This window comes from Podarcis vaucheri (assembly GCF_965113315.1).
Source record: "Podarcis vaucheri genome assembly, chromosome: 6".
NCBI classification, from domain to species: Eukaryota; Metazoa; Chordata; class Lepidosauria; order Squamata; family Lacertidae; genus Podarcis; species Podarcis vaucheri.
Window position 1 is genome coordinate 99,327,158 of NC_138764.1, and position 24,252 is coordinate 99,351,409.

A 24,252-nucleotide genomic window follows, 5' to 3' on the forward strand; every position below is an offset into this window, starting at 1 on the left:
TAAGGATTTTTTTTTTTAAGTAACATAAACTGTTGTAGTTACAGATAGGTAGCCGTGTTGGTCTGCCATAGTCAAAATAAAAAAAATTCCTTCCAGTAGCACCTTAAAGACCAACTAAGTTAGTTCTTGGTATGAGCTTTCGTGTGCATGCACACTTCTTCAGATACACTGAAACAGAAGTTGCCAGATCCTTCTATATAGTGAGAAGGTTGGGAGGGGTATTACTCAGAAGGGTGGTGGGAATGGGTGATTGCCAGATAGCTGAGATGAGCCTGTTGACGACTCTTAACGACTGCAGTATCTAACTCTGTTGTATCTATAGTTCCAGCTGCAGTCACTGCAGATTGTGTGCAGCAGTTTGTGGCCTGAAGAGGACAGATGTTGTGATGTTCCAGCAATGGTGAGTATGGAGGCTCCACTTCTTCCTGGCGTTGGGAATTTATGACGCATCCGCATTACAACTGCACAATGGTTTTATACCAGTTTCATTGTGATTGATGCCTCCACCAAAGAATGTTGGGGGAAGAGTAAGTTGGTAAGGCCTGGAGAGAATCATAACTGCCCCTGCAAGAAAAGGGTTTCTTTTCGCAGGTTTAGAGTTCCACTTGTGAGTCCCATTGAAGTGAAGGTCTGGCAAGCTGCCGGCTAGCTCTGTGGAGGCTCCTTTTATTGGCACAATATGCAAAACCAGTCAGATACATTTTGGACCGTGACCTTTACACATCTTCCAATCCTGAGATCGTGCTAAGTTATTTTGGCACCTGTTTCCACCGCATCATTTTCCCCTTGCACAATGTATGACGAAGGAGACAAAGGTCACAGACAGGGCACGGCAGACCACAAAGAGAGCAAAGGTTAGACAGAGGGCAAGATGTTTAGACAGCTGTGGCTTTGTCCGCGGGCGGAAGTCTGCACCATACCCAACGATCATTCCTACATCCCATCTTTTTTGCTGCTCTTTCAGAGAGATGAAGAGGTCTGCCCTAGCTTCCTCCCGTCCTGCAGCTGCACTTCTGAGATCCCAGGCCTCCCAGGGCCTCCAGGGCCTCCGGTGAGTTGAACTTTTGTTCCCAGAAAAATGGCATTGGGCATAACCACCCAGGGAATAGAATTGCACCTACGACTTCAACCCATTTCGGAAAGCAGAGATGTGTTAAGAGGGTACATGGCTATGTTCTCTTTCCTCCGTCAAAGGCCTCTGGGTACCAGCTGGTGGAAACCCCAGGAGGAAGGGCATTGTTGCACTCAAGTCCTGCTTGCAGGCTTGCAAGAGGCATCTTCTTGGCCACTGTCAGAACAGGATGCTGGACAAAATGAACAGGATGCTGGACAAAATGAGAGGCACAAATACAAGATGGGTGACACCTGGCTTGAGAGCAGTACATGTGAAAAGGATCTAGGAGTCTTGGTTGACCACAAACTTGACATGAGCCAACAGTGTGAAGCGGCAGCTAAAAAAGCCAATGCAATTCTGGGCTGCATCAATAGGAGTATAGCATCTAGATCAAGGGAAGTAATAGTGCCACTGTATTCTGCTCTGGTCAGACCTCACCTGGAGTACTGTGTCCAGTTCTGGGCACCACAGTTCAAGAAGGACACTGACAAACTGGAACGTGTCCAGAGGAGGGCAACCAAAATGGTCAGAGGCCTGGAAACGATGCCTTATGAGGAACGGCTAAGGGAGCTGGGCATGTTTAGCCTGGAGAAGAGGAGGTTAAGGGGTGATATGATAGCCATGTTCAAATATATAAAAGGATGTCACATAGAGGAGGGAAAAGGGTTGTTTTCTGCTGCTCCAGAGAAGTGGACACGGAGCAATGGATCCAAACTACAAGAAAGAAGATTCCACCTAAACATTAGGAAGAACTTCCTGACAGTAAGAGCTGTTGGACAGTGGAATTTGCTGCCAAGGAGTGTGGTGGAGTCTCCTTCTTTTGAGGTCTTTAAGCAGAGGCTGGACAACCATATGTCAGGAGTGCTCTGATGGTGTTTCCTGCTTGGCAGGGGGTTGGACTCGATGGCCCTTGTGGTCTCTTCCAACTCTATGATTCTATGATTCTATGATTCTAAGATGGGCCTTTGCTCTCACCCCAAATGGCTTTTCTTATGTAGCATCCTCCTTAGGGAATGCTCTCCCCAAAGGGCCATGCCTGGTGCCTATGCTGTGGTCTCCTAGGTGATAGGTAAAATACATTCCTGTTCACCCAGGCTTGCTAATTACAACATATTGGGTGCTTCGGTTTTTGCACCAAATTTCCCCTTGCTGAATTTACGCTGGCTTTTAATGGCTTTAGCTGCTGCGTTGTCGTTTTGCCCATTTTAGTTGCTTTCGTTGCCTTGCGATTTAATTCCAAGATTGAAGGGCTTCTATCTTAAATTGTATTTTGTTTTGTTTCCCTGTGTAAAAACCACCCAGATGGTCAGTATGTAAATGTAAGTCCTGTTTGGAATTTGTTGCCCTGCAGGAAACATTCAATCTGTACCAAAGCCTTCTCTGTTCGATACTGCCTAATCCAAAACAGTAATCCGACGGATTAAAAAAGGAAGAGAAATGGGGTGGGGGTGGGGAAGCAGAGCACTGCTTAATCTGTCAATAGTTCATGAATCACCTGGGCATGCTTGCAGTTTAGTATGTTTCTATTTTTTAAAAAATGATATTTATTAATGTTTCACAAACAATAAAAACAAATTCCAACATTCAAACTACAAAAGCAAAACAAATAAAAGATACGCAGTAGAAAAACAGTTGATAGAAGAAAGAAGAAAAAATAAAGAATAAAGAATAAGAACAAAGAGAAAAGCCAAAAATCAAAACTAAAAATAGATTAATATTTTCAAATCTTATATTTTCTTCACTAGTTTCTTGACCTCCTCACACCTCCCATTTTGTATTCCAGATCAAATATTAAATTCAGCAAATCCTTACCCTCTAAGATTCATCCTTACGCCATATATTAACCTATTATTGTAAATATCCATTTCCAATTATCAATCCCTATTTACATTTTCTTAAGCATCTCTTTACCAGTACCACTTATTTTCAATCAAACGTCATTTCAACATTCCTTAATTTTACAGTGCTTCTGCAGGTAATCTTTAAACTTCTTCCAATCTTCCTCCACCGACTCTTCTCCCTGGTCACGGATTCTGCCAGTCATCTCTGCCAGTTCCATGTAGTCCATGACCTTCAGCAGTTTAGTATGTTTCTAGATCCACTGGTGATGTGTCAAGTCCGGATGAATTCAGAACAACCATGCTGCTCCCCACCAAACCTCTGTTCTCCATCGCAGCCGGAATGCCCATGTAGAAATTCTACAAGCACAAACCATTTCCCCCAGTTTATTTTGATGCAAGTGCCTGGAATACAGATTAGCCAGCCTGGCAAAGTCAGAAGCACTTGGAGAAAAAAGGATGTGGCCCCCATCACTGTACAGTGGTACCTCAGGTTACAGACACTTCAGGTTACAGACTCCGCTAACCCATAAATAGTACCTCAGGTTAAGAACTTTGCTTCAGGATGAGAACAAAAATCGCGCGGCGGCAGCGGGAGGCCCCATTAACTAAAGTGGTGTCTCAGGTTAATAACAGTTTCAGGTTAAGAACGGACCTCCAGAATGAATTAAGTTCTTAACCCGAGGTACCACTGTAATAAAATGTTTCCCCTTGTACAGCAGTGTTTGCCCTTAACAAGGTTTTCTGCTGTTAACCTACACAGATATCTGTTCTCTATCAGTGGGCAAAGTGGGTTGGGTGACTGGCAGGTGAAGCTTCACTCTTGAGCTACTGGACCGGTTGGTGGCTGCTTTTCACCTGTTTTGTTCTCCCTTAGGAACATCAGCCAGTATAGTGTAGTGGTTAAGAGCGGTAGACTTGTAATCTGGTGAACTAGGTTCGATTCCCCGCTCCTCCACATGCAGCTGCTGGGTGACCTTGGGCTAGTCACACTTCTTTGAAGTCTCTCAGCCCCACTCACCTCACAGAGTGTTTGTTGTGGGGGAGGAAGGGAAAGGAGAATGTTAGCTGCTTTGAGACTCCTTAAAGGGAGTGAAAGGAGGGATATCAAATCCAAACTCTTCATCTAGGGATAGCCCCAGATTTCAGGAGGTCTTGGGATGGTCCCCACCCCACCCCACTGGACCCCCACATCACCCTCCTCTTTACAATGGCACTGTCACCTATTTTCCCTCCTGCTACCCCAATTATTCCTGCTCCCCCACCACCACCACAACCCCATCTCTTATTGTTGCGAACAAAATCTTTGTTGCTGCCTGGTGGCAGCACTGACATCTTCACTTCCACTTTCTGAAAAAGGGCCCAAAAGGGGTCCATCTTCTTCAGAGAATGCTTTTGCCGCCCCTGCTGTTTGCTGCGGTGGAAAGGAAAGCTTTTTGAGTTGGTTTTGTTGTTTTGTCCCTTGTTCTTCAGGGTAGTCCTGGAAGGAGAGGACCTCAGGGGGAACAAGGCGAGCCAGGCCCCAAGGTAAGAGGTGCTGCATCTAAACCAGCTGGTGACAAGAGGGTCAGACATATTCATGGAGGGTAAAACTGTTAGTGGCTACTATCCACAATGGTAATGTTCTCCTTCCACTGTCAGCGACAGTATTCTGGGGGGACTATGGTGATCATGCTTAGTGCTCACATTTTATTTGTATGCCACCTTTCCATAGTTAAAACCACGCTCAAGGTGTCTTACAACACGACAAGGTTGACAATTACGAATACAGCAAGAGTAGTCACAAACAACAAATGAAAAGCACAATTTATGTAGAAATGGCCCAAACTGGACCATTTCTACATAAATCGCTTGGACTACTGCAATGCACTCTATGTGGGGCTACCTTTGAAGGTGACCCAGAAACTACAATTAATCCAGAATGCGGCAGCTAGACTGGTGACTGGGAGCAGCCACCGAGACCACATAACACCGGTCTTGAAAGACCTACACTGGCTCCCAGTATGTTTCTGAGCACAATTCAAAGTGTTGGGGCTGACCTTTAAAGCCCTAAACGGCCTCAGTCCAGTATACCTGAAAGAGTGTCTCCAACCCCATCATTCTGCCCGGATGCTGAGGTCCAGCGCCAAGGGCCTTCTGGCGGTTCCCTCACTGTGAGAAGCCAAGTTACAGGGAACAAGGCAGAAGGTCTTCTCAGTAGTGGCACCCGCCCTGTGGAGCGCCCTCCCACCAGATGTCAAAGAGAAAAACAACTACCAGACTTTTAGAAGACATCTGAAGGCACCCCTGTTTAGGGAAGCTTTTAATGTTTAATAGGTTATTGTATTTTAATATTCTGTTGAAAGCCACCCAGAGTGGCTGGGGAAACGCAGCCAGATGGGCGGGGTATAAATAATAAATTATTATTATTATTATTATTATTATTATTATTATTATTATTAAGATCTAAAACTAAAGATACAAATAAATTAATACTAATAGCAGCTACAACCCCTCACCACAAAACTCCCCAAAACAAGATCCTGACCTAAGAGTCTAGTGTTCTGCGTTGATATTTTGGTTGTGTGATAGAGCTATTGTTAAACTTGATGGCTGTTTTTTTACTCCCATAGGCAAGTTGCCTGAGAGATGTATTTGGTATTGGGCAACAAATAAATCGAAACAGATGAGAACATTATTATCTTTTGCATTTCACACTGCTCTGAATTTTGCGACACAGCTCTCGGCTCCAAGAAGCAAAGAGCGTGCGAGTCTCCTGCTGGGTGATGTATGATCCCTCCCTATAGCAGCGAGATGTGAGCAGCCAAAGAGATCAGGGGACTTCCTCTTCAGTGGTGCTTTGCAGTTTTGCACAGGGTGCTGTTCATTGACCATGGCAATAAACAGTTGATTTTGCAGTGGCAAGAAGATAACTGCTCTCTGCCCCCGCCGCGCCCCCCGCCTTGCATTCCCCACCATACCTAAATAGCTTATTGTCAGAGCAGTTGGAAAAAAGACAATTAAAAGCAAACCACCCCACAGTGGCCATTTCTACACTGAACCCAGAAAAGTGAATTGCCAAAGGGGATAGGCAATACAACTGAGCATGGGGTCAGAGAGCTGCCACCCTAGGGACTAGAAACCTGAGGCTGACATTACTTGTGTTTCTTGAACTTCAGTTACTTGCCCACAAAACAGGGTGATTTCAACATGATCCTTTTCCTCTCTTTGAAAGCCCCCCCCCCTTTTAGTTTTTGCTCTGGGTTTTATTTTTAACACAATAAAAAATAAACTGACAAAGGTAAATGATTAAAAATTGCAATAAGAAAGTAAACAACTACAATGGGTTCGCATACCATATTTTTCCGTGTATAAGACGCCCCCATGTGTTATACACCCCTCTACTTGGGGGGACTCCAAATTAAGAAAATGGGGGAGAGATTGCCCAGAGTTGTTGAGCTTTTTTAGGGGAAGGGGCCCAGAGTTGTTGAGTGTTTTTTTGTTGAGCTCACCCGCCTGACCTACGCTGCCACTCGCTGTTACAGAAAGCCACCTATCATCTGTCCCCTCACTGGCAGAAGCTGCCAATCACCTGCCAAATTACTGTAGCAACAGCCAATCAACACCAGCCCTTGCCGCAGCTAATAATAATAATAATAATAATAATAATAATAATAATAATAATAATAATTTTTATTTATACCCCGCCCTCCCCAGCCAAGGCTGGGCTCAGGGCAGCTAACAAGCAATAATAAAAACAAGCTGAATGAATACAACTTAAAAACAAGATTAAAATACAACATTAAAATATTGAAACATTAAAATATTAAAATGCAGCCTCATCACAGGAGATGAACACGCCCAATAGCGGCTGACAATCTCCGGCTCGCGGCAGCAACCAATCCCACATCCCCCCCATTCATGTTTAGCCTGGAGAAGAGGAGGTTAAGGGGTGATATGATAGCCATGTTCCAATATATAAAAGGATGTCACATAGAGGAGGGAGAAAGGTTGTTTTCTGCTGCTCCAGAGAAGCGGACACGGAGCAATGGATCCAAACTACAAGAAAGAAGATTCTACCTAAACATTAGGAAGAACTTCCTGACAGTAAGAGCTGTTTGACAGTGGAATTTGCTGCTAAGGAGTGTGGTGGAGTCTCCTACTTTGGAAATCTTTAGGCAGAGGCTTGACAACTATATGTCAGGAGTGCTCTGATGGTGTTTCCTGCTTGGCAGGGGGTTGGACTCGATGGCCCTTGTGGTCTCTTCCAACTCTATGATTCTATGATTCTATGATTCACTATCCGTGTATAAGACATCCCACGATTTTTAACATAGTTTTTAAATAACAAAACCTCGCCTTATACATGGAAAACTATGGTATATCACTCTATAGGAGGGCTCCAAACACAGGCCTGCAGCAGGATCTCTCCTTCTCCAAGGGATCTAGATCGAGGAAGGAGGCTGGGTTGCATTTAAGGGGGCAGCGTGCAGTGTACTGACGATGCCTGAATGCAAAATATTGTGATTATATCAGAGAGCAGGTGCCTCTATCTTAAAAGGCCTAATAACACTTTGCTGTCCAGAATGACAAGGTCTTTCCCCTACTTTGTGTTAGATTTTGCACTGCTGTTTATTACAGCCACGGCAGATTTCTCTCCCTCCCCATCCCAGCCATCCCAAATCACTGTGACAGCCACAGAAAGGAGCTACCTTTCTGCTATAGATCAACAGACGAAAAGAGCCAACAGCTTTGATGTGCAATGCGGAAAGCTTTGGGAAATGTTAAAACCCACCAATGTGGCTCTGGCAGCTTTGTTTGTTCGCCTCGCCTGCTGCAGAGTGACTGTCACAGTCAAGCAGAGATGCAGCGAAATGTAGATTTGGACTTCTCGTCCAAAACAGAGTAAACAACTTGCAGCAGCAGCTTTTTAAGGTAAAGGTAAAGGGACCCCTGACCATTAGGTCCTGTCGTGACCTACTCTGGGGTTGCAGCGCTCATCTCGCTTTATTGGCCGAGGGAGCCGGCTTACAGTTTCCGGGACATGTGACCAGCATGACTAAGCCACTTCTGGCGAACCAGAGCAGCGCACGGTAACTCCGTTTTCCTTCCTGCTGGAGTGGTACCTATTTATCTACTTGCACTTTGACGTGCTTTCGAACTGCTAGGTTGGCAGGAGCAGGGACCGAGCAATGGGAGCTCACCCCATTGTGGGGATTCAAACCGTCAACCTTCTGATCAGCAAGTCCTAGGCTCTGTGGTTTAACCCATGTCCCTTAGCAGCTTTTTAACAGAACCCCTTAAAACAGGGGGAGGAGACATCAACCCAAATGTTTCAAATATTTAGCTGTGGTTCCTGCATTGCAGGGGGTTGGCCTTGATGACCCTTGGGTAAGACGACCCAAGCTATGACTGAAATAGAGACCCATATGAATGGGGGAGGGGTGTGGCAGAGAGGTTTGGTTCACATTTTAATGCAAACCTACCCCTTCTGCGCTTCCCGAAACAATACAGGTGCCAAACCACAGCAATCCTTCAAAATTCAGACTTCTTTGCATTTTGCAGTGCAGTTCCCCAACCCAAATGTGCGTAAAAATGTATACATTAGTGAATATGACATGCAAGACTTCATCGCTGGGAGCAAAGTGGACTAAAATGCTGATTTTTTAAAAAAAGTATATATATTTGATATGTGTTTTTAGTAGTATCTAATTTATTCTGTGAGCTGCCTCAAGTCCTCCTCTGGCAGAAAGGCAACATGAGAATGAATGAATGAATGAATGAATGAATGAATGAATCAAGGTTTTCATCCCTTGCTCTCTTCTGGCTTTGACTTTGGTTTTTGCAAAGGGAGTTTGTTGTGCTGGGAATCTGAGTACCTGCAAGATACTGATGTATGGATGCATTTCCTTGTTTCCTTGGCATCTGGTGGCTTTAGGGTGAGCCAGGCCCACCTGGGCAAGTTGGGCCAGAAGGTACGGGAGGACACCAAGGGACACCAGGCACCCAAGGGATGACTGTGCAGGGTCCCATAGTAAGTCTCTTTCTTCTTCTTTTCTTTGCCCATGTGGGTTTTGCTGACACACACACACACACACATATATACACTACTTCAGAAATTGCCCCAAGACAACATGTATTAAATTGAGGTGGGCTGCAGAGATTAGAGCAGGACGAACACCATTGCATAAATTAGTGCAAACAGCAAGATGGGCATTGCCTGCTGCTGGAAGATTTGCCCATCCCAACTCTGGCTGAACCCCTCCTCCTCCTCCTCTCCCTGGTCCCAAAGACCCAATGCTTACCTTGGGGCAAGAGGAACTGGCAGAGGAGGAGGGGGTGATGGCCTCTTCCACTTCCTAGCAGAGCACCTTTTCCTGCTGAGGACTGCAAGAATCCCTGAAAGGAAACTCAGGGTTGTAGCCAATGAAGTTGTCCCATGAGTATGTCCTCTCCCATTCTTCTTCCTGTGCACCCCTCAGCATCTGTTCTGGCAATTTCCCCAACCATTCAGAGCAGATTTGAGGGGGCACGGAGGGCACAGGGAAGAAGAGATGGAGAGGAAATCCTATTATTAGTATTAGTACAGTGGTACCTCTAGTTGTGAACGGGATCCGTTCTGGAAGCCTGTTCGCAACATGAAAAGAGCGCAACCCGCAGCGGTGCGTCTGCACAGGCATGGTTTATGATTCACCACTTCTGCGCATGTGCGTGACATCATTTTGCGCTTCTGTGCATGCGCGAGCAGCAAAACCTGGAAGTAACCCTTTCCGGTACTTCCGTGTTGCCGCGGGACGTAACCTGAAAGAGTGGGATCTGAAAACACATTGCACAGGAAGAAGTTCTCGGACTAGCAGGACAACTTAGCCGGATGCAACACGTTTTGTTGTTGCTGCTGCATTCAAAATCTTTATTCATTTTGGTGACAGTGGAAGGGCAATGGGCTGTGCCCAACCCTAAATCGAATGAACAACAAGCAGAGAATAGCCTTCAGGAGGGTAGCCATGGTTAGAATTCCTGATGTATAATTGCAGTCATAGGATTGTTGTCTTTCACATGATGGTGTATGTTTTCATTCCACAGAGTGGGAAGTGACAGAGACAGGATATTTGTGTTCCTGTGTTCCGTGAAGTGGGACTATTGTCCTTTGTTCTTTTTATCTTTGCTCTCTGATGCCAGAAAGAGAGGGAGCCATGTTGCAGTGCTCCGTGTGTGTTTATATGTAAATAAAGTAGATTAGCCAAAATGCTGAGTTGCTGAGGTCTGTTACGCAAAGCTGCAAAGACTCTGTGGATCTCTAAGTGTGCTGGTGTCTGTTGGCATCGGTCGCTGTGATGTTCAGGCTGAAGAAAGTTTTTGAAGCTCCCGAACAATCGACCAGGAGGGAGGGAACATGCCAGTCGGGCATGTGTCTCTGCCAGGGTCCTACCCGAGCGTAGGATGAACTCCTGACAGCCACTACATCCCCATGGTTTTGTTCTTGGGACAGAGGAGGAACGGTGGAGACCGCCTCCCCAGCCTGACCATTCCAGAGAAGAAGGAGACAGTTCAGAATTACAACAGGGGTTTGAGGGAGGTCACAGCTCAGAGGCAGGTGAGGAGAAAAGTTTGGAAAGAATGGGAGAGGAGGAGGCAGAAGAAGAAGAAACAACAACAGGGGAGAGACAGCTGACGGACTTAGAAAGCATTCCAGACCCCCCCCCCTTTCTTGAGAACCCAGGGGGCATTGAAATTAGGAGAGCAGAGAGCTCAAAGGTGAAAGGCCCTTTCCAGCACCCGTAGTGATGACTCATGAGGAAGTAGGAGAGATGGAGGGGGTGAGGTTTCAAGTGGAGCAACACCATTACTCCAAGAGGCTGCATTTCTAAGCCTCTCTCTGTGAATATTGAATAAAAGCCACTGGTAAGAACTTCCCTTGTCTTATCCCTTCCTGGCAGTCTGCTGGGGGGCGATTGGGATCCTCTGACGCCGGACACATGAGCACACATGCACAAATCCAAAGTGTACAAATGCCCTCCTTTTCCAACCAGCAACTTGGATGCCTTTAAAAGGCGAAATAGACAGATCTGTGGAGGACTTGAGGCATGTGTGCTACCTCCACTGTTCTGAATGCCATTTGCAATTGGGGAATTGGAATTGGGGAAGAGTGTATTGCATTTAGGTTCTGCCTGCAGGCTTTGAGTGGGCCTACCTTTACAAAACCTCTTGGTGTGAGAAAAGGAGATTTACAAATACATAAGTGTTCCTTTATATATCTGTGAAATGCTCGAAGATATAAAGATATATGCTAGCTCTGGAACTGTGCAGATAATATACATTCAGTCATTTCCCCCCCTGCATTCAAATTCTAGGGACCACCAGGTATTAAAGGAGACAAAGGAGACAGCGGAAGTCCAGGGATGCGGGTAATTATGACACACACTTTTCTCTCTCTCACTCTCTCTTTGTAATTTCCACCCATCTATTATTATGATCTGGCAGCTTTCCCAGGCAGGATTGCAGACAGTTCTCCTGTTGCTTTCGAGCCTTGCTTTGAAACCGTGCTTCTTCTTCAGAGGTGGGAATCCCATAACGGTGCAATTTTTCCCCCGCTAGCTAGCTCTGTATTCCCTTTTCTTGGGCCCTGCAGTTTGGCAAACATTAATTATCTGAAGTCTCAGAGCCGCTTAAGGAGGTCAGCAAAAGAATTATGGAGATTTTGCAGATGGATAAGCTAGTTTAAAGAGAGAAGCTTACATGACCTTGGCCAAGGATGAACAGGCTATAAGTGGGAGTGAGAACAACGGAACGTGACAGCTCAATTTCCAAATGCCCAGCTCTCAAACAGTCTCCCGGATGGAAAAGATCGGGAGTGGAGCAAGCTGTACGTTTGTACTTAGAAGAAAGGAAAAGGGATTACTTTAATGTGTTCTTATTGGAAATGATGGCAACTTCTTTAAACTAAATTGAACTGCATTATGACATCATGAGTTTGAAAATAACCAGAATTTGGGGACAAAGCTATGCCTTGACTTAATGGTCTTGCAAGGGCTGCCTCCCACCTGCCCTGATGAAAATGCTTATTACTATACTTACTTAAAAAGGGGGTGGGGAGAGGTAAGCGTGCTGCCTTTGGGGGTCCTCCTGCTCATCCAGCTGGCTGCTCCCCAAACTGATGGCACCCCTGTTGTTGTGGGTCATGCCATCAAGGGATGTGAATCTTCTGCATAGACATCATTGCACTGCACCAGTAACAGAGGGTCACATAATAATAATACAGTGGTACCTCAGGTTACATATGCTTCAGGTTACATACACTTCAGGTTACAGACTCTGCTAACCCAGAAATAGTACCTCGGGTTAAGAACTTTGCTTCAGGATGAGAACAGAAATTGCACAGTGGCGGCAGTGGGAGGCCCCATTAGCTAAAGTGGTGCTACAGGTTAAGAACAGTTTCAGGTTAAGAACGGACCTCCAGAATGAATTAAGTACTTAACCCAAGGTACCACTGTAATAATAATAATAATAATAATAATAATAATAATAATAATAATAATAATAATATATTTATATCCCGCCCTCCCCAGCCGAAGCCGGGCTCAGAGCGGCTAACAACAGTAAAAAATAACACAGTTTACATAAAATCACAATCAATTAATTGAAATAGATTCTAAAATCAATTCATTCTAAAATCAGTTCAGAATCAAATTAATGGCAACCATTGGGCTAGAGTGCTATGAGGATTACAGAAGGAGGGGGTCAGACTGCGCCTTGGCCAAAGGTCTGGTGGAACAGCTCTGTCTTGCAGGGCCTGTGGAAAGATGTCAAGTCCCGCATGCATATTTAGCAACCCCTGCGGTGCCACTGAAATCTTTCCAGACTCCTGAAACCACCCAAATGCATAGGATGGCAGTAAAGCATGAGTGATGGGAAGATGTTTTCAGATCCAAAATTGGCTGGAGGGAAAGCGAGGGAGGGTGCAAACACTACATGGTACTATAAACACTCACAAATACAGTGGTGCCCCGCAAGACGAAATTAATTCGTTCCGCAAGTTTTGTCGTCTAGCGAATTTTTCGTCTTGCGAATCACGAAATCCCATAGGAATGCATTGAAAATCAATTAATGCGTTCCTATGGTCAAAAAAAGTCCAAACAAAGCCAAATTTGGTACAACAACAGTTTATTAACTGCTCTTTAAAGTCACACATACTGTAAAGAGCAGTTCAAAAATTGAAGGGAAAATAAATTAACTTTATAAACAAAACATGTCTTTGTTTTTAGACAAAGGAAACAAAGTCGCGAGACGTTTTCGTCTTGCGAAGCAAGCCCATAGGTGAAATTCGTCTTGCGAGGCAAATCGAAAATGGAAAAACCTTTCGTCTAGCGAGTTTTTTGTCTTGCGAGGCATTCGTCTTGCGAGGTACCACTGTATACCTATTCCACATCTACATAAAGGTAAAGGTAAAGGTACCCCTGCCCATACGGGCCAGTCGTGTCCGACTCTGGGGTTGCTCATCTCGCTTAAGAGGCCGGGAGCCAGAGCTGTCCGCAGACACTTCCGGGTCACGTGGCCAGCGTGACGAAGCTGCTCTGGCGAGCCAGCACCAGTGCAGCGCACGGAAACACCATTACCTTCCCGCTATAAAGCGGTACCTATTTATCTACTTGCACTTGGGGGTGCTTTCGAACTGCTAGGTGGGCAGGAGCAGGGACCGAACGATGGGAGCTCACCCCGCCACGGGGATTCAAACCACTGACCATGCGATCGGCAAGTCCTAGGCACTGAGGTTTTACCCACAGCGCCACCTGCGTCCCTCCCACATCTACATAGTGACACTATATTGGCTCAGGTTCCCTTTCTTCCAAAGTGGCTGGCTTTCCTCCAGTTTGGGGCTTGCATGCTTGCTCCCTCACCCATTAGCATCACATGGGATCTGGGAAATGTCATTTCCCTTTTCCCCAATGCCCTGGAGTGACATTAGATCAGCCACTTCAGGGCATTGTGGTGTGTGGCTTCTCAGAGAAACCCACAGCTGGGGCCTTGGCATTTGCCCAGCTCTGCTGCGTGCTGGTGCCAGGCCTGAATAGATCCACAGGTAGGGAGTGTGTGGGCCTCTCGTTACAGGTAACAAACAGGTACATTGCTATGTGCATGGCACACCCTGACTTCAGGTTGGTTCAGGAGAGATAGAGAAGAGATGATGGAAACTATGTCTGCAGGAGGCAAGGCAAAAATAAATCAAGGTCTTTTCAAAGCTGTTGTTCTTGGCTTCATCGGAAAAAGGTCCTGAGATTCTGGCTTAATCATGAGGCACTTTGACAAAGGATGTTGTTGTGTTGTTGTTTAGTCGTTTAGTCGTGTCCGACTCTTCGTGACCCCATGGACCAGATCACACCAGGCACTTCTGTCTTCCACTGCCTCCCGCAGTTTGGTCAGACTCATGTTGGTAGCTTCGAGAACACTATCCAACCATCTTGTCCTCTGTCGTCCCCTTCTCCTTGTGCCCTCCATCTTTCCCAACATCAGGGTCTTTTCCAGGGAGTCTTCTCTTCTCATGAGGTGGCCATAGTATTGGAGCCTCAGCTTCACGATCTGTCCTTCCAATGAGCACTCAGGGCTGATTTCCTTCAGAATGGAGAGGTTTGATCTTCTTGCAGTCCATGGGACTCTCAAGACAAAGGATATGCTTCCTGAATAACAGTTCTGTTTGTCTGCAGGGTTTGATGGGTCCTCAAGGAGCTCCAGGGAAAGATGGGATTCAAGGATCAAAGGTAAAAGCACTGGGCAGTCTGGCAACCATCAAATGTGGGTTCTCAAATGGCCCAAACCACAAGTTGAAGAGAGAGCGCAATTCTCCGTGAAGATGGGAGCAAGCACAAGTGAAACAGATATTGTGTCACTCCCAGGAATGTCTTCCCCATTGCTCCATGTATCTTTACAGCACCTGACATGATGCTTCTGAACAGAGATGCTTCATTTAGCTATCGAGGATAATATCACCATTAGGATAGAATGACCCTCAGTCGGTGCAGCACGAATAATTTGATCGCAAGCAATGATGCAAAGCGCAGTCCCAAAGGAAAGTCCCAGAATCCCTTGCAGGCTGCTGAGAGAATGCCAGAGCATAATTCTTGTGGGATCTTAGGGAGGCAAATGCCTCACCTGAACATCATTTTAAGCTTTCTCATTGAGAAATGAGGTTGCCTGGTCCTCAGATGGGCGTCATGCTTGCCCCTTCAAATGCTGCAAGACCGCACAATATTGGCTGCCGCTGCTGTGACTACTTTCTTCTCCCACCATCCTTGCTAACTGAAAGGCAAAACTATTTCACAGAATTGTAGACTTGGAAGGGATTCAAAAGGACGTTTAAAGCCCTTTGTGGCTTAGGGCCCTCGTATTTATGGGACCACCTCTCCTGGTCTGCCCCGCAGAGGACCTTAAGGTCCATGAATAACCATAGTTTAGAGGTCCCGGGCCCTAAGGAAGTCAGATTATCCTCCACTAGGGCCAGGGCCTTCTCAGTGATGGCTCCGACCTGGTGGAATGCTCTGTCCCATGAGACCAGGGCCCTGCAGGATTTAACTTCCTTCCGCAGGGCCTGTAAGACAGAGCTATTCCGCCTGGCTTTCAATTTGAACTTAGCCTGATCTTTTATTCCCCTTCCTTCCCTCTCCCTCCCCTTTTTATGAAGATTACCCGCTCTGGGATCCCACAGCTAATTCTCCCCTGGTCTCCTTGCTGGCCCAAATAGGACTAATTTAGCCAGCTAGCCCTAGTGATCATCTAATGTTTATTTGGTGGATTTCCTAAATTGACTTTTGAATTTGGAATTTATTGTTATTCATGTTTTATCCTGTATTTTAAGCTGTTTTTTGTTGCATCAATTAAGTGTTTTAAATTTTTTGTTAGGCGCCCTGAGCCTGGTTTTCTGAACCGGGAAGGGCAGGGTATAAATAAAAAAATATTATTATTATCTAGTCCAACACCCTACAGCACAATTCAAGCAAAAGGATTTTGCACTCTGCTGTATGATTTCATTACGTCCAACTGTCCTTTTTTGCAATGGGTTTTCTATATTTGTGGGTCGGGGGGGGGGGAGTCAAATAATTAAGTTTGACTGTTTCCTTTCCCTTTTTTTGCAAGCATTATTTTGGGATTCAGTTACAGACAGGTAGCCGTGTTGGTCTGCCATAGTCAAAATAAAAAAATTCCTTCCAGTAGCACCTTAAAGACCAACTAAGTTAGTTCTTGGTATGAGCTTTCGTGTGCATGCACACTTCTTCAGATACACTCCAGTGTATCTGAAGAAGTGTGCATGCACACGAAAGCTCATACCAAGAACTAACTTAGTTGGTCTTTAAGGTGCTACTGGAAGGAATTTTTTTATTATTTTCGGAGCATTCCTGAAGGGCTCAAATTTTTGTGAATGCTTAAAAAAATCTTTATTGAAGTGTTCTGCAGAAAGAGAGCAACTAAAAACAATCAGGGACAGCAAAACAAGAAATCTATCCTGTGATACAGGAGGTCATCAGTCGTTCTGAAACTCAGGGTAGCAGCCTGTGCTGCAATTCTGCTCAAGGAGCAGATTTGTGCTTGCACACCAGAACTTTCCTTTCCACCCCACTTCCCTGAAATGCTCGTCACACCCTCAAAATCTGCTCTAGAAAACTGAGGAACACCTCCAGAGCATATTTGAGTGGGGAACCCAGGAGAAGAAGTCCTACTATGCAAGCAGAACTCTGTTAGCACAGCACTGGATGCAATCTGTGGGGTGGAACTGAGTCATATATTTAATTCAATATTTGAAGACGGAGATTTGACAGAAATACAAAGGGAGGGGGAAAGGGGGAGGTAATTCTTTTTGTAAACTCTGTGATGGTTTTTTTACGTTTATAAATTTTGCGGAATAACTATTATTAATTGAATTTGCTTAAAAGCATTTATGAACTGCTTAATATTTTTAAAAGAACCTCTGGGCAGTGTACAATGTAAAAATTAATATCGTTAAGATGAAAACACAGCCAATAAAAGCATTGAAAAACAGGAATTCGGGGAATTCAAATGCACAAAGCCTGGGCAAAAAGACACATAGCCTCAATCAGCTCCCATCCATACCAGGAAATGCATTCATATTTTGGGGGAACTGGTACATGGGCTGCTCAAAGAAGCCTTGATCAGTTCTGAGATGATGATGGGGATGTTCGTGCATCCACGATAGGGCAACCAAAAGTGGTCAAAGGGCTGGAAGATCAACCCTACAAGGACTGGCTACAACATTTGGGACGTTTTTATTTTAGTGAAACAGCAAGTAAGAGACAAGATGTCAGAAGCTTATAATATTATGCATCGTATAGAGAAAGTGGGTAGCGATAAGTTCTCCCCTCCATCTCTGCTAGTGTGGTGTAGTAGTTAAGAGCGGTGGACTCGTAATCTGGGGAACCGGGTTTGCTTCCCCGCTCCTCCATTTGCAGCTGCTGGGTGACCTTGGGCCAGTCACACTTATTTGAAGTCTCTCAGCCCCACTCACCTCACAGAGTGTTTGTTGTGGGGGAGGAAGGGAAAGGAGAATGTTAGCCTCTTTGAGACTCCTTCGGATAGTGAGAAAGCAGGATATCAAATCCAAACTCTGCTACCGCAGAAACTCAGGGGCATCCAGTAAAACCAAATGATAGAATCTGGTCCCTACAGGATGTAGAGATGTCCACCCAAAAGAGGATTAGACCCAATGCAACTGTGGCGACTGTCCCGGATGGCTATTTATTTATTTAATAACAGGTATGCACCACTTGATTGTAAAAAGAAACCCCAAAGCGGTTTGCAAAGAATGTTGGAGGCAGCAATGATTTTCAATGCCCGTTGCTGGAAACCACAGGATGGGAGAACGCCTCTTTCACACCCAGATCCTGCCTGCAGGTTTTCCCAGAAGAGGCAGTCTGGATGGCCACTGTGAGAACAGGATACTGGACTAGAGGGACCCCTGGCCTGATCCAGCAGCAGGACTCTTCTTATGTCTTTATCCCTAAAAGCAGCACATTCCCTCCCTGTTTTAGCCTTAACCTTTCACTCACTGTTCTGACTTGATTTGCAGGGTGTTCGAGGCCTGGAAGGCACGGCTGGGCCTCCTGGACCACCGGGACCAAGGGTAAGAGATGCCAGTCATGTAGAAGGCAACTTTTTTCCGCTCCAAAGGTCTTGCTCCCAGGAATAGGCTGAGCTCGACTTCCCTTAGGTTAGCAGGGACGGCAGGCAAAAGGAACAGTGTGCTCTGTGCCTTCATTACTGTTGCATCTTCCTCCGGCTACTGTTCAGCAAGAGCTGCTAAGCCACCTGGTTCCAAAACCTGGAGCATCTCCCCTAAGCCAAGTTTCGTGGTACCCAAGTTGCAGCAGAGTGTCAGACGTTGACTTCTTAGTAGCCTCGTCTCCTTTCATCAGAAAAGACAGGGATGCCGTTTCAGATTTGCGGGAGGAGAAAGGGAAGCTATTGCAACAGCGGACGGCAAGAATCTCAGCCAGATTTAAAGATCTACTCCTGGCTAAGTTCTAGATTTAAAATGTGTATTTCAAGACCATTTGTTTTCGTTGCTTTTCAACTCCTCCTTTTGTGGTTGTTAGCATTTTATTGACTTGGATAAACAAAGCATTTCCAACCATCTCAACCGCACCCCCCCCCCCCGCCCACTGTCCCTTGGTTCCTAAAGCAGAGTCACTCTGGATCACTATAACACAATATACATTTTATTAACAGTTGTTGTTTTTCATTGGACTTGTTAACTGCTTTTTACCCAAAGATACCCAGGTGACTTGCGTTTAGAAACATAAACATAGATACATTCATTCAGTGGTACCTCGGGTTAAGTACTTAATTCGTTCCAGAGGTCTGTTCTTAACCTGAAACTGTTCTTAACCTGAAGCACCACTTTAGCTAATGGGGCCTCCTGCTGCCGCCATGCCACCGGAGCACGATTTCTGTTCTTATCCTGAAGCAAAGTTCTTAACCTGAAGCACTATTTCTGGGTCTGTAACCTGAAGCATATGTAACCTGAAGCGTATGTAACCCGAGGTACCACTGTATACCATTAATAAAAATCACACACACACTTTCATTATAGGAGAAATCTTAGGTAAAGGTAAAGGGACCCCTGACCATTAGGTCCAGTCACGGACGACTCTGGAGTTGCGGTGCTCATCTCTCTTTATTGGCCGAGGGAGCCGGCGTACAGCTTCCAGGTCATGTGGCCAGCATGACTAAGCCACTTCTGGTGAAACCAGAGCAGCACATGGAAATGCCGTTTACCTTCCCGCCAGAGTGGTACCTATTTATCTACTTGCACTTTGACGTGCTTTTGAACTGCTAGGTTGGCAGGAGCAGGGACTGAGCAATGGGAGCTCACCCCATCGCGGGGGTTCAAACCACCGACCTTCTGATCAGCAAGCCCTGTTTAACCCACAGCGTCACCTGCATTGCTTAGGAGAGATCTTACTTTTCTTCAAAGTGGCATACGTGGTTTTCTCTTCCCAAGGTCACTTACTTAGCTTCATGGCTGAGCGGGAATTTGAACCCTGGTCTCCCAGGTGCTCAACTGATCTTCTTAGCTACACCATACTGATGCAGGACATCTTTATTCTGCCCATCCGCAATTGCTCAGCAGAGTGATTTCCCTACCCATTTGGTCCTCACAACAACCCTGTGAGGCAGCTTAGACTGTGAAGAAAGAATGGGGAGAGAGGGGGAGAGGAAGAAAAAGGTCAGAAGGAGGCAAGACAGTGCAAGAAGACAGGAAAAAGGCAGGGGATTGGAAGGATAAAGTAACAGAGTGTGTGAGAGAGAAGTCGGAAGAGAGAGCGCCAAGATTCTGTCTGCATAATAAAGCCATTAAAAACAGAAGGGAGAAAATAACACCGTTCTGGGACTTGCAGTTCTGACCTACTATTGTGCCCATAAATTGTGACATTAATTGGAAACGAAGTGAGCAAGAGCCATGCACAATACAGCCTTCACATTTTGTTCCCCCGACTGGGTGGGGCACCGACTTCAACCTGAAGGCCGTAATTCCCACCCTGGGTCTTTTGCAAGTTTGTTTTTGCTGGTCTCCCTCGAGCCTCAAGTCGCAATAATTTTCCGTCATCTGACATCTTCATTCATTGTGGCTCTCCCTGGATCTTTGCAGGGTTTTCAAGGTGTAGCAGGTGCCCGAGGCAGCAGCGGGGAGAAGGGGCCCCCAGGAGAAGTTGGTCCGACGGTAAGTCTTCCCCATTTCACCCCCACAAGTGCACACCAGCCCAGGAGTATGTAAAACTTGTCTGTCCCTTCCTTCCTTCCATCCTTTCTTCCATTTTCTTTCTTTCTTCCATTTTCTTCCTTCCTTCCTTCCTTCCTTCCTTCCTTCCTTCCTTCCTTCCTTCCTTCCTAGCACTGGCATTCCATGCCCAGGACAACAAGCATTTTGCTGCCTGCCCCCAGCCATTGGAATAGGGCAGTCTGAATAACCTAACAAATAAATAACCAGCATCTGCAAAACTGGATCTGTCATTTTCCACAAAATGCTGTTTTCCCAAATTGTTATTTCACGGCCTCGCTGCCCTTGGAAATCTGTAATTGGCTTAATTGTGCACCATTCTTCACTTATAGGCACATATTTAATTGTGCATTGTTCTCATTTTCAAGCACAGACGTCTGCCTTATTGTTTCAAAAAGTTTTGAGATGCGTTCTGCGAGAAAAGCACTCGGTGCAGTGCGCCAAACTGTAAAACCTGTACAAATCCAATAAAATACAAAGTACACAGACACATCAATTCAAGGGCAGAGTAAGTAGCATTATGCTTTAACAGAAGACCAATTAATAGTCAGTACCTTGAATACCGTCCCTGTGAAGAATCAATTGGATTCATTGCTTAACCCAACAAGGCGTTATGGAAAGGTCATCACTTTTTTGCAGATGCAGCTATTTATGACATTTTTATCTCACCTTCCTTCCATCCTAGAACCCAAATTGGCATTCTGAACATTTCAAGGTGGTCTTCCACCCAGGTATGGGCCAGACCAGATTTCCCTTAGTAACCAGTATCCTGCAAAGTATCGCCTACCCAGATTATGTAATTATGTTATCTCCCGCTTGGACTGCAACGCACTCTATGTGGGGCTACCTTTGAAGGTGACCTGGAAACTGCAATTAATCCAGAATGTGGCAGCTAGACTGGTGACTGGGAGATCATGCTATGGTGACCATGCTTAGTGCTCACATTTTATTTGTATGCCACCTTTCCATAGTTAAAACCACGCTCAAGGCGTCTTACAACACGACAAGGTTGACATAATTACGAATACAGCAAGAGTAGTCACAAACAACAAATGAAAAGCACACAACCAAACTGGACCATTTCTACATAAATCGCTTGGACTACTGCAATGCACTCTATGTGGGGCTACCTTTGAAGGTGACCCGGAAACTACCACTAATCCAGAATGCGGCAGAAAGACTGGTGACTGGGAGCGGCCGCCGAGACCACATAACACCGGTCTTGAAAGACCTACACTGGCTCCCAGTATGTTTCTGAGCACAATTCAAAGTGTTGGGGCTGACCTTTAAAGCCCTAAACAGCCTCGGCCCTGTATACCTGAAGAAGCGTCTCCACCCCCATCGTTCAGCCTGGACACTGAGATCCAGCTCCGAGGGCCTTATGGCGGTTCCCTCATTGCGAGAATTAAGGTTACAGGGAACCAGGCAGAGGGCCTTCTCGGTAGTGGCGCCTGCCCTGTGGAATGCTCTCCCAGCAGATGTCAAGGCAATAAACAACTATTTTACTTTTAAAAGACAACTGAAGGCAGCCCTCTTTAGGGAAGTTTTTAATGTCTGATGCTGTATTGTTTTTAATATTCAGTTGGAAGCCGCCCAGAGTGGCTGGGGAAACCCCGCCAGATGGGCGGGGTATAAATAATAAATTATTATTATTATTATTATTATTATTATTATTATTATGCTATGCAAGGGGATGAGTTATGCTTTTGGCCAAGCATTCCTGCTGTGGAAGGTCTTTGTCCACTCTCTCTGCAGGAACCAAGCCGTAAAGGAGACTTATTAAATGTATAATCTCCTTGCAGGTTTTGCTGGAGAATGACAAGACTAGGCTGCTGTATCTGTCAGTTCTCAGAGTGGCCTTTTCATTTTCTGCCTCCAAAGAGAAGATAGATTTCTAACTGCCTTTTGCTTTGTTTTCTCCTGCAGGGGCTGCCTGGTCCAAAAGGAGAAAGGGGAGAGAAGGTGAGTCTCTTTGGCTTCTATTTTCTTTGGAACCCATCCTTGGGTGGCCAACAGTCGGCTCGATGGACCAGTGACCTGACTTGTTGCAGAACATTTTCCCATGTCTCTCTGCTAAACTGGTTGTCAGGGAACTGACATCGGAGCGAGAGGCGAAGGGGAGGCTCCCAGATGATGCTGGCGAAGGACCCAGCAGCAGGGGGAGAAACAGCTCAGTAGAGGGGGAAGCCAATCAGCGCAACACCAGGGATAAAGGGGGGCAGACGGGGGAAGTGGAGAGAGGGCTCCAGGACTCTTCACTGGACATCAGTGAGGAGAGCCCAGGTCCTCTGCTACCCACCCAGGAGACTGGGTGTCAAACAACTTTTATGTTGGAAGAGGTTCAAGAAACGCCCACTGACGGATTCTGCCAGTGACTGAGGCAACCATGATGAGAAGGGGCCGTGCAGTCAGAAAGTTTTAACAAGGCAAATTAACCGAGAAAGGCACCAGTTTACGCACGAGTAACTCATACCCATTACACTGGTACTTGAGCCTGCACTATAGTATCAGCAGTGATGACACAAGAGTGTGCAATTGTCTAGTTGAGAAATGTTATTTTCCTAGCATGCTGGAATCCCTTCTGTGCAATCCTAAATGGGCATGGCAGAGTGTTGCATTTGACAAACTCCTTTCCCTTTGATGGTTATGTGTCATAGTTTTGTTTTAAAAGTCCTTTGAAATGAACAGGAGAGAAATTATGCTGGAGTGGGAAATGAGTCAGATGATGATGATGATAATAATAATAATAATAATAATAATAATAATAATAATAATAATAATTTATTTATACCCTGCCCATCTGGCTGGTCTCCCCAGCCACTCTGGGCGGCTTCCAACACAATATTAAAATACAGTAATGCATCAAACATTAAAAGCTTCCTTAAACTGGGCTGCCTTCAGATGTTGTCTAAAACAGTGTTTCCCAACCTTTTTTGGGCAAAGGCACACTTGTTTCATGAAAAAAATCTCGAGGCACACCACCATTACAGCCCCGTGACGTCAGTGCGCAGCGTCACGCCGGGAGGGACATGAAATGCTAGCAAATTAGATAATCACCTCCTTGAGGGCTGGCTCATCTTCTCCGAAGGCAGAACGGGAGGGAGGGAGGGAACCCCAGGGGTCATCTAGTGACGGCGCCCCGATCGAAAATTTGACTTAAAAAAAAAAATCTTTCGAATTTTTTAATTTTTCCCGCGGCACACCAGGCAACATCTCGCGGCACACTAGTGTGCCGCGGAACAGTGGTTGGGAAACACTGGTCTAAAAGTCTGGTAGTTGTTCTCTTTGACATCTGGTGGGAGGGCGTTCCACAGGGCAGGCGCCGCTACCAAGATCCTTGGGACTCTCAAGGATCCAGTAGATCCAAAACCACCTTTGACCCCCACCTCCTCCTCCTCACCCCCTCAGAACAACCCATTTCAAGTTCCGGTGTTGGTGGTAGACCTTTTCTTTATTTAGTTAATGTTCTATCTGATTTCTTACCTGCTCTTGCCCATAAGGTCCCAGGCATGACGATAGAACATACAGTTGAAACCACTACAATTATGCAAAAAGTGAAACCATTCCGAAGTATAAATTCAGAAGAAGTCCCATGAAACAAAATATACCTTAGCAGTTTAAGGCCAGGGTAAAAATATAGCCCATAGATTTTCCCTGGATATGTTGTGAACCCCCACTTTGCATGGTGGATCCCCCTTTCCCCAGTGGCAGAGCTGTTCTCCAGGAGTGTGGAAGGACCCTCTTCTCCAACCCATTCCCCCGCCCCCAAATAAATTGCAGATTAAAATTGCTTTGCCCATTCTCAGAAGAAAATCCAGCTTTCTTCCAGGGTTAACACAGGCATCCTGTTGGCTAGTTTTCTCTACAAGAGTTAGGGGCAAGTTTTGACATTGCCAAAGGTGGATCTGGGACAAGATCTTGGATTTTACAAAACTGTGTCAGACTTGGGGAAATGGTTTCTGTTTCATGGGTTGTCATAGCAGTTCACAGAGACTGGGTAACACTAAATAGGAAAGAGGACAATGGGCAGAGGGGTGGCT

General features: G+C 45.7%; 1 protein-coding gene across 1 annotated transcript in view; it reads left to right on the plus strand.

The window, feature by feature from the left end:
• The window catches only part of COL20A1 (collagen type XX alpha 1 chain), a 131,346-nt gene that overhangs the window by 91,181 nt on the left and 15,913 nt on the right, over positions 1-24,252 (plus strand). The window contains exons 27-35 of the mRNA XM_082225818.1: positions 323-400; positions 965-1,051; positions 4,426-4,479; positions 8,870-8,965; positions 11,283-11,336; positions 14,631-14,684; positions 18,002-18,055; positions 20,084-20,155; positions 22,139-22,174. Of these exons, the coding sequence (XP_082081944.1) occupies positions 323-400; positions 965-1,051; positions 4,426-4,479; positions 8,870-8,965; positions 11,283-11,336; positions 14,631-14,684; positions 18,002-18,055; positions 20,084-20,155; positions 22,139-22,174 (585 nt within the window). The remainder of the gene's footprint in view (positions 1-322; positions 401-964; positions 1,052-4,425; positions 4,480-8,869; positions 8,966-11,282; positions 11,337-14,630; positions 14,685-18,001; positions 18,056-20,083; positions 20,156-22,138; positions 22,175-24,252) is intronic.